Source organism: Cynara cardunculus (genome assembly GCF_001531365.2).
Source record: "Cynara cardunculus var. scolymus isolate 2C chromosome LG 5, CcrdV1, whole genome shotgun sequence".
Taxonomy (NCBI): domain Eukaryota; kingdom Viridiplantae; phylum Streptophyta; class Magnoliopsida; order Asterales; family Asteraceae; genus Cynara; species Cynara cardunculus.
Genome location: NC_037532.1, coordinates 32,933,895 through 32,945,568, shown reverse-complemented (window position 1 = coordinate 32,945,568; position 11,674 = coordinate 32,933,895). Strand labels below are relative to the sequence as shown.

The 11,674-nt window shown below is 31.5% G+C and overlaps 1 protein-coding gene across 1 annotated transcript; it reads left to right on the top strand.

Moving 5' to 3' along the window:
* Positions 1-5,700: 5,700 nt before the first annotated feature.
* On the top strand, positions 5,701-6,630 carry LOC112513474 (basic leucine zipper 4-like). The gene has a single exon (XM_025119750.1). It carries the CDS (start codon positions 5,724-5,726, stop codon positions 6,297-6,299), a length of 576 nt encoding a protein of 191 aa, XP_024975518.1. The 5' UTR covers positions 5,701-5,723; the 3' UTR covers positions 6,300-6,630.
* The last annotated feature ends 5,044 nt before the right edge of the window (positions 6,631-11,674 follow it).

Here is an 11,674-nt window from a genome sequence, read left to right as displayed (position 1 = left end):
ATCAAGATTTGAAGGATCAACAGTAGACCGGGGGGGGGGGGGGGATGAGGGACGCTTCGCCTATGACTTTTTGGAGAGGATGATGGATTGTGTCCTTGCGGACATTTGAATTGAGTTTGGACAGATTTTCTAAAAAAATATTTCTGAAAAGATTGAGACACTTTATGACTCCGTTAAAAACCAATTTTGACTCTTTCAAACATAGTCCGAACAAACCAATGCTTACTTCTTGTCTCTTACAAACACTTGTATACAAATGTTTTTTAGATACTCTTCAGAACTGTATGAATTGTTTTTACTTCTTATCTTAAATAATTTCTTACAGATCTTAAAATTATTTTGATCATCTCTTTAAAAAATCTTTTAATTTTTAAAAAGATCAATTTGTCTTTATTAAAAATTCTCAAATTTTAAAATTCTCGTAGCAAATGTTCTACCTCAATTTTATGTCTTTTTTAAACAATCTTTAAAAAACGTTAATTAACAGAGTGGGTTTCAATTTTATGTCTTTTCTATACATTCTCTCTATCTACATATAAGTGGTGTTTGGTTCACATAATGAAATCTATTAAAATTGAGACAATTCAAATAAATTAAAATCTAAAGAATTAGATTGAAATTTAATTATTCTTTCAGTGTTTTTCATCACAAGTTCATGGTTTTCTATTACTAAAGTCATTTACAATAAATACATAACCATAGATAATAGGCTCTACCCTTGAAGGATTAATCCATTGGATATATGTATATATAGGGGCCTAATCAAATGAGAACTAATTAGTTTGTGGTAACCGTGAGGTCCAATCTCAACAACAAATCAATAGATAAATTAGGAAATTTATAATTTTGGTAATTTTGAATTAAAATTTAATGGAAGGACATTTTAAGTATTTTAAAACTTTCCTCTCTCCTCTCTTCTCTCTCTCCGTCATTTGTCCTCTGGCCACCGTCCTCCAGTCACCGTCGTCCGATGATACTTCAATGGTATCACAATGCATCATATATGTGCTTGGGTATCACACTGAGGTCATTTGTGTGGTCGACCGAAGATGTAATACAGTGGTACCCCAATTGGTACTACATTGGGTATCACATTGCATCTTGTATGTATTTTGGGTATCACAACGTGGATGATCGATATGTATTCCTTAAATTTAGATTATGCATTTAATTTTATTTTTAAGGTTTGGGTTGGTATCATAGTTGGTATCACAATGATACCACAATAGGTATCACATTGTGTATCACAATGATTACTTGGTACCGGTCGGAATAATGTTCATCTGAGGTTGGAGATCCAAGGTCGGAGAGAGGTAAGAGGTGAGAGGAGAGAGGAGTTTTTAGAAATACCTAAAATGCCCTTTAATTATAATTTTAATTCAAATTACCAAAATTACTAATTTTCTAATTTATCCGTTGATATATGGTTGAGATTGGATCTCACAGTTACCACAAACTAATCAGTTATCCCTTGAATGAGCCTATATATATATATATATATATATATATATATATATATATATATATATAGACGAAGAATTGTATGAGAAGAAAAGTTAAGGTTAGAAGTGTAAGAAGAAATTTGTACCCTTGATCATCTTTAATCTCAAACATACCCCTGAATTGTGTTTGATATGATGATTGATCTGGTGCATCTTATCATAATGTGCATCCAAAGGTGGAGATTCCTTCTTATGCTTCTCATCTTAACTCTCCTCACCAGAACCCAACCCTATATATATAGGCGAAGGAATCATGTGAGAAGGGAAGTTAAAATAAGAAGTGTAAGAAGATATTTGAACCCTTGATCATTTTGAATCTCATGCATACCCATGAATTGCGCTTTAGAAGAGAATTGAACATGTGCATCTCGGTTCATCTCATTAGTGTTGACATTCAATTACTTTTGATTCACGGGTGGAAATCTCTTTAGACTTCTCAGTGGAACCTAACCCTATATATAAGGGTCTTATTTTAAGAACTTGCTAATTTTTTAGATCCGACTTAAACCATAAAAAATAAGTTGAAAAAATAAATCTAATATAAATTAAAGCATTTATCATTGCTTCTCTATCCTCTTTCCTATTTTTTCTCTCTCCACTCTTCTATTTTTTCTCTCTCCCCTCTCCTATTTTCTCTTTAATTATAATATGTGGAAATATTGTGAACACATTTTAAATCTACGAGATCTGCATCGTTTATGAACATATTGTGAATATAAAACTAATATAAACATACCACTTCTGAATATAATGCGAATCTTGTGTTGTAAACAGTGCAGTAAAAATTTATTAAGGTTGTTTACATTGTGAGTACAATGTGTATGTTATTACAGACGTAGGAGAGAGAGAAAGTGATAATCATGAAGTTATTTTAAAAAATAATGATGATTATCTAATTAATTAATAACATTAATTATATTAAATTAGAGGTTTAGAATGGATCTCATAGACCTTGTATATTTTAAAAATTCTCAAATAATTAAATCCTTACGTATAAATATAACAAATTCAAGTTTTTTTTAGTACAATGTGTCGGCATTGTATATAAATAATAAAAAGAATAACAATGATAAAAGTTACATCGCTAAAAAACCCCTATTTATTACATTGTCTCCCTTTTTCACGTTAGATGAACTCTTTTACCTTATCTCATGCAAAAAAAAAAACCTTTAGTAATAAATTAACAGTTACGGATCGTTTACCAAATGCTTTTCCGGATAAGTGCTTATCAAGTAACATTACCTTACCGTATGAATATGTAAGGACCAAGAATCTTACCCGGTAAGAGTGAGACAAGAACCAAAAGCCTTAACTGGTAAGTGAGGGCAACGACTCTTACCATGCTAAGCCCTTACCGGGTAAATTGCTGCATACGATGTCGTTTTGTTGGACTAAAATCTTACTCGGTAAATAAATAATAGTGTTACCGGTAAGTACTTGTCAGGTAAGTGTTTGGTAAACGGCCCCTTAGTTGAAGATGGTTGTTAGCTGGTATATTTATTAATCTTGCAAGTTTTGTAAAATATAAATAATAAACCAAATAACAGTGTAAAATTAAAAAAAGAAAAAGTTGTCACGTATTTTCTCAAATCGAATAAAATGAAGATTTTGTTCTCTATTTTGCTTCAACAGATTCTCTTAAATAGAAAAAAGAATAGAAAACTTCATATTTAAAAAATTTCAATAATTTGATGTGAGGAGAGAGAAAACAGATTCTTATTCATTTCCATCAATAAAGATAAATTATTATTATTTTATATTCATTTAAAACTATATTCAGATGATAAAATTAAAGAATATTATAATGTGATAAAAATAATGATCGAATCTTTAAAATAAAGAATATGTTGAAACTGAATTAATTTTTTTTAATGATTTTAATTTTTAATTTCATATATAAAAAAGAATGTGTAGGAGATGTTTTGTAACTTATCAAACAATTTCTTTCCATAAGAAGCTTATATTATTACCAAATATGGCCTAAATTTGCAAAAAGGAAGAATGGCAAAAATGGCTTTGAATTTGGGATTAAGTTTAGACTAACATGCATGCATGCATGCATGTTGTTCCTATATATAAAATCTAATAAACCATCAACTTTTATTTCTTTCACTTTTAGCATCATCACATCACATGCTATGCTTCTCCTACCATATTAAACTAATTAAACCTAAGCACCTAACTCAACTTCTTTCCTAATTCTAAATATATAGATTATAATTAATAGTTAATGCTTATATAGGGTTGGGTTCACGTGAGATCAAAAGTTTTTTATGAGACCTGTAAGACCAATTTATATTCATTGATCAACTTTATAAGCTAATGATCTAATGGTCTAAAGTTGTACGGTGACAATTTTGTGATTATTGAGAAGTCTCGTGACAATTTTGTGATTATGAATGTTCATATTGTAGATCTAATCCAAATGTTAACAAATTGGTCTTATAGGTCTCACGAAAAAACCTTGGTCTCACATGATCCCAAGGCTAGTGTTATATATATATATATATATATATATATATAAATATAAAGAGAGAGATGTGAGTTATTATACAACCATTTACATTTGTACAACCAATACAACTCAATCTCAACCGTCCATATAATTTGATGAATATGTCTTTTATAGAAGTTTTAATTGTTTCTTATATAAAGTATTAATTATAATTAATGAACCTTATTCATTTTCTATAAATATTCAAATCATAATAAATGAACTCTAATCATTTCTATGAATATTTATGATTTGAATATTAACGGAAATGATGAGACTTCATTTATTATGATTTGAATATTTATGAAAGATGATTAAAGTTTATTAATTATGATCAATACTTTATATTAGAAAACAATCAAAACTTTTATGAAATCACATATTCATCAAATTAAATGGACGGTTGAGATTAAGTTGTATTAATTATACAAATATAAAAGGTTGCATAATAACTCACATCTCTCTTTAAATATGTGTGTAGTATAATTAAATCAATCATATTTGATTGCTGTTATTTTTTGATATATTTAAATGTTTTATTTTTTGAGTTTAATTATATAAAGACCATTGTCTAATTAATAAAATTATGAAATTACTTGCTATTAACTAATCTTGATTTATTAAATGGAGAATCTTTGGAAATAGGTTTAATTGTAATCAGAAGAAAAGCAAGGGTTGTCGGCCTCATGTTGGCCATTTGTTTTGTTATGTATATAATTAACAACCCTAATCACCATTTTAAACATAAACTTGATTAGTATTATCCTTAATTAATCGATTCTTGTCTAGCTATATATGACACCAATCCAAGTAAGGAACAAATAAAGGTGTTTATGATATCCGATAGTTTAGAAACCTTTCGTGTCATTACCCGACTTGCAGGGATTGTAATTAAACATATTCAGTACAAGTAAAATGTATCAACTATTATTGCCTGATTTAGTTACGAATTCGCATTTATTTGCCCCCTTTTTAATCATACAATAATATTGCATCAATCATGCCCAATAACGTCTTTTATGTGCAATTCTGACAGCATAAATTTTGTTTTTGAATCTTGAATTTGTGCATCTAACTCCAAAAAGTTAATGTGAAAATCTTCGAGACAAACCACAAGGGTGGTACCTGGTTGGTTTGAGTTTAACTCCAAAGATCAAAAGTATCTGGAGGTTATAGGTTCAAATCCACAGAAAAATAAAAATCCTCTTATGGTTATGCAGGTTCAAATACGCTGACTACTAACTATCTACAAAGCAGGTGGTTGTTATGAAATTAGTCGGCTCGTATAGGTGGTTGAATATTCAGGTTAATAAAAAAAATTAACACAAAATATTTTTGTTACATTTTTACCCTAATTGACGCGTCAACCTAAAACGTGTACCACGTTAGCATCTCCCCGTCCCATTGGCTTCCTATAAGAGCAGCCAATGAACAGTAGCCATGTGTACAACAGGGATCCCACCTGCTTTGTTTCTTCGTGACTAAGCATGAAACAACAACCTACGGGACCCACATCCTTTTACAAAAGCCACGTGGGACCCACTTTTAAGTGCCACCTGACTCAAAAGCAATTAGTTTTAAATTAATTAATTTAATTCTGACAATAATGCTTCTTGTGGGCCCTCACCAACACCCTCACGAATTTCCATTAAATACGGCGTCCCAACCCATCGTTTCTTCCGTTTCACTCTCTAACCTTTCTTGCTATATTAAAAATTTTTCCGGCCATGTTGTCTGAAGTTTTCCCCACCGCCGGAGACCATCTGTCCTCCGATGGGGCCGGGTTCTTTGAAACCGGTGGTTTTACTCCTTGGGATACCCAAGAAAACCCTTTTCTTTTTACCCCACAAGAACCGGTATTTTCCTTCTCCGGCTCTGGTTCCGACAACTCCACCCCAAAAACAAACAGCTCCGACGACGGAGAGATGAACCCACCGGAAGAAGACGTGGTGGTGGACGAACGTAAGCGGAGAAGGATGATATCAAACCGTGAGTCTGCCCGGAGATCCCGGATGAGAAAACAAAAGCACTTGGAGAACCTGAGGAACCAGTTGAACCGGCTTAAGACCGGTAACAAGGAACTTACGAACCGGTTAAGGGTTGTGAACCTCCATGGACAACTCCTCCGGGAAGAAAACCAGAGTCTCCGATCGGAATCGGTGATGCTACAACAAAAACTAGGGGACATACGTCAAGTACTACTCGTCCAACAGCTCCACCACCAGTTAATCCCATCTGCATGGCCGTGCAATAATAACGTTACCACCATCTATGAACAAAACCCACCATCATTAATCACGTAAAAACCTTAAATTTATTAAAGATCAATCCAAAACCCACTAAATAAAAACCTAATATTATGTGCATGAAAGCATCGATCACAACTCACTCGTTGCCAGTCTTTTAATACACATATATATACATATATTATATATGTTTTTGTAAATTGGAATCACGTAGGTCGAGGAAGGAAATTTGGGTTTTTTTAATTTGCTTTTTATCTTTTTTATTTTGGTGATTTCTTGAAAATGGTAGCTTTGGGAGAACGATGGGTGCGTTTATGTCAAAACCAGAGTAATCATTTTGTTAAGATTCACTCTCAAGTGTTTTGCTCATCAGATATAATTATTAATGAATGAATAATTCAGTTTGCCCCTCGTGTTATATTTATTAATATTTGTTGCTTCATTTTATTTTTTGTTTTAATCATTTATCTAATTAATATATATATATATATATATATTATATATGTGTGTGTGTGTATTTTGTGTCTAACGGGACATGAAAGGTTACAAGCACCTCCCATTTTATTGGCAATATATGATTAAAAGATGTCCATGCAGGGGTATTATCGTCATTCAGATATAATGGGTGGTTGATGTTTAAATTTGTGATTAATAATTGGACCTTAAATTGTTAAATTAATTAATTATTTATGAAAAGATGTGGATCCACCAAAATAAAGGACACTAACTAAACGACAACTCGATGGAGTAAAATTTAAATATTAAGAGCTGATTAATTAAGTTTAACCAACAGTATATATTTGATGATTAATTAATTAAGTGGGCATTAATTAATTAATGTATTGTGGCGAATGGGGGTCAAGTTGTTTGAATGCGCAAGCAAAAAGGTAGCTTTACTTTTCACCGTTTTTCTATTTCTTCCTTTTTGGTCTTCTTTTCTTTATATCTCATCCGATCCGATCGTCTTTTGAGCTACATGAAGTGGTGTTCAATTTCTTATATATAAATCAATCCTTTTCGTTTACGTTTACGTGACTAACTCCACCATCACCAACCCATCTTAACATATGCCGCCTCCTCCCACCACCACCATTGCCGCCACCATTATCGTCATTTCATCTTCATGATCAACGTTGGAAGATACAACACAAGTACTCTACGACACTCTATATATTGCATGTTTACATATTTGTTTTGACTATTTGAGTCGAAAACGTTATATCCATGTTGAATTTTGTTTGAAAGGCAATTTGTATTTGAATATATGGTTACAAGTGAACTTAATTTACAAGATACATAGCTCTTTTCTACAAAATGGGAACCCTTTTTTCTGAAGTATTATTATATTAATGCAACTTACGGTATTCAATGGAGTAATTAGGTCTCGTGGATAAGTTGAAGAAAGTAGGGAACTTTAATATAAAATAAGTTTTATTAATTAAATATAAAAAAAGGTAAGAAGGTTAATGAGGTTGACTGGTTGGTAACTAATAGTCTAGTAGTATAACATAGTATCCTCTATTTTTGTGTGTATTTGTATTAAAAATATTATATATATATATATACACACACATATACATATAGAGTTGAATTCACGTGAGACCAAGGGTTTTTCGTGAGACCCGTAAGACCAATTTATGTTCATTGATCAACTTTATAAGCTCATAATCTAATGGTCTAAAGTTGCACGGTGACAATTTTGTGATTATTAAGAAGTTTCGTGGCAATTTGTGATTATAAATGTTCAGATTGTAGATCTAATCCAAGAGTTGATAATTGGTCTTACGGGTCTTACGAAAAACCCTTGGTCTCACATGATTCCAAGTCTCTCTCTCTCTCTCTCTCTCTCTCTCTCTATATATATATATATATATGTGTGTGTGTGTATTTATAATCTAAGTTAATATGAATTCATTGTTTAGGGGGAAATTTTGTATTATATATCTCTCTAATACTAAAACAATAGAAGAAAAAAGATTATGGACGTAACTAGTTCATAGTTGGTTTTAGAGCTCTCTGGAGAGAGATGATGTAGGACACGAGCAATAGAGAAGGGGTGGAGGTTGCTTGGTTTCACAAGAGAAGATGAGCAGGACAAGGTGCGGATTCAGTGGAGTTCGATTGTATAGATCGTTGAAAAGAGGGTTCACTAATAGATGTTGGTTAACCGAAGGACACCATTACACCAATGTAAAGGGATATTTTTTACTCATTTAACAGCTGAGGCTAGCAGAGGATCCAAAATCGAATACAGTAACCTGTCTTGTATTATTTGGACAAAAATCGTCCTGTCCACCTACCAACTAATAAGTTACATGCCACATACGTTATGAAATCATTTGTATTTGATTGTCTACAAACATAAAACGTCACATTAAATGTCATATAATTGAATATGTTTTTGTTAAATTTGTAAAAGGGTTATTAGATAGATTCCAAATATCATCATGTTATGTAATTATATAAAATAAAAATCATCAAAACCATTAAAAAAAACCCAATAATCATAATATTTTTTGTCTATTAAAAATTAAAAATAAAATAAAATATTTAAAGTAAATAAACAAGCATAAGGATAGTGAAAGCTTACATCAAAGGTGTAAGCCAATGAATAGCTAACAAAAGGTGAATACATCATCTTCTACCACCAATAAACTTACCTATCAAGTGTCATTATATATTTCATCACCATTTTTATGATTAATCAAGTGGGAACAAAGTGAAATTTTTATGTCACAATGGCCATTTCCCACATATCACTTTTTAACTTTCTTTATAAAAGAAACCGTATCGTCATCCCTTACGTTACGTTGATTTTTAATAAACAAAACACATACGGAATCATATATATATTTGGATGAATGAAACTTTTCAAACCTATTCGTTGGAGTATTATAATATTTTACTGACAATATACAACGTCATATACTCTTACTTATTAGCTGTATCGACTATCGATTGTGTTGGTCATAATTTGTAGGGCTTTTTCCTAGTCTTGATATACATTGAAGGAAAATTACAAGTGGCACGTGCGTTTATGGTTTTTTTATCAACAAAATTTATTAATATAAATAATAAAAGGAAATTATCCTATATGTGAGAATTATCAGGGTTTTTGTTCTAATTATTATTGGAATGAATCTTATTGAATTCATAAAAAGAATTATTTTCGAACCAACATGATATATACAGGTGATATAAGTTCTAAGTTCTAGAAAAAGTGTCCAAAAATACACTCCTTTAATAGAAGTTTGAATTATGTCATACAACTCTGCAGTTAGTGTTAGTTATATACCAAAATGGTTAAAATAACACTGATTGCGAAATATGATTTTTAAAACAAAAAGAATATGTGATTAAAACTGTAATACCCCTATTTTGACTTAATGTTACACGTGATCGAAACTATAGCACCCCTATTAGAAGGGACAGGACATCCATTCTTAGGAGTTCAGGGAAGGAATTAAACGTTTTCAAACTCGTCTAAAAAAGCTAGGCATGTCACCGTGTAGGGAGGAGAAATGGGTGGCAACGGTTGGATGAGGATAATAAACCTCCACTATGATCATTAGAAAGAATTTTACTCATAGTTGGTATTTCTTTCTTCTTTAAGAGTGCGTTTGGTAATGTGGGACACGAGGAGAAACATAAACTTATTGTGCCTTAACGAGACGACATTAAACTAGGAAAAAATGGTATTGAGTAGGACAAACTATTGAAAACAGGAACAAAGAGAACATAGCAGTAACTTCAGTGAATTCAAAACAACTCTGATGACTTTTATTGAAGATAAACTGGCTTATAGATAGCCCTATGACCGAAACGTAAAGATAATAAAATCAAGGAAAATAATCAGAACAAAACAACAAATTCCTGAAAGGTAGGTCAAAGCTTCGACCGTCCGTTAAACCAACATACCAAGACAACGAAAAACTCAACAAATTCCTCCACTAATTAAGCTGACACACTCAACCAGTGTTAGTTTACTCCTCAAGTAACCAAACCCTAAGCAAATTTCTAAGCTTCACGAACTGGTCCAACTTCATAGGTTTGGTTATTATGTCTACAACTCGATCATTAGTTCCACAAAAAACCAACTAAACATTATCAATTGACATATTGCGTAGATAATGATATCTAACGTCAATGTATTTTGTCCTCCTATGCATAACCATATTTCTAGAACCTTAATTGTTAATCATTATCACATAGAATATTAAGACACTTAGATTATGTTTGTTTTTTAAGAGGTGCTGAAGTCTAAAGCCTGAAGTCTTGTTTCACTTCTGATTCATAAGAGATGGTGTTGAAGTCTTAAATCTGAATCAATAAAACGTTTGTCATAAAGTGATGAATGTCTGAATATGTTTAAATTGTTTATTTTACCCATTAGAAAACTACAGTGTTGAATTTATAGATAAATTTATACAGTTTTACATATTTATTAATCACCGTTACAAAATTTATATCTAAATTATATAATTAGCATTCATTTAAACAAAAATATGTCATTAACGATATTTAACACATATAAACCCTGTTAAAATACATCAATTCAGACATGATCGATTTGGTAAGGATCGATTGAGAGACATGATAGATTAAGATTAATTGATTGAGAAACGTCGTTGCTGAGGGTTTGGAGAACAATAAGAGGCAAATAAGAGGTTGATTTACCTAGATAAGAGAACAATAAGACATAAGTCCATCTGAAGAATTGAAAAAAACAAACGGTTTGAATGATCCTACCTTTTAAAGAATCAGACATAAGAGGCCGAGAAGAGCTTTTTTCTAGAAAACAAACAAGCCCTTAGGTGGCGTTTGTTTTTTAAGAGGTGTTGAAATCTGAAATCTTATTTCACTTCTGATTTATTAGAGATGATGCTGAAATCTGAATCAATAAGACAATTTGTTTTTATAAACTGACAAACATCTGAAGTCTAAAATCTGAATCAATAGTTTGTTTTTGTTTTTTTCTTCAAGTCTCGACTAATCCTATGGGGCTCTAAAAGTAACAATCATGCAAACCCTCCAATAGCTCTAAGAGTACTTGACTTGATGACGTGCAAAAAGCAAACTCTTAAGGTCTTATCGGTTAAGCTACTCATGATTGGTTTTGATGTAACTATTCTAGCCATAAAAAAAACATTTCCCATAAATAAGAATCAAAAGAACAAATATAAGCAATGAACCAAAAAAAATATTACCATAATTTTAGCATCTAAAATACCAAATTCTGAATCTCAAACAAGACAATTTCAGTAAGAAATTTACACCCCAAAAACTTCCTCTTCACTAGTTGTTGACCATATTATTACTTTGAGCTAAAAAGACCCAAAAAGACAAAAAACTTATACCGGAAATTCATGTAACTAAAGCATAAAGAAGTCCAATGAAAAGTAATGTATCAAACCTTCGCCACTACGGGATCC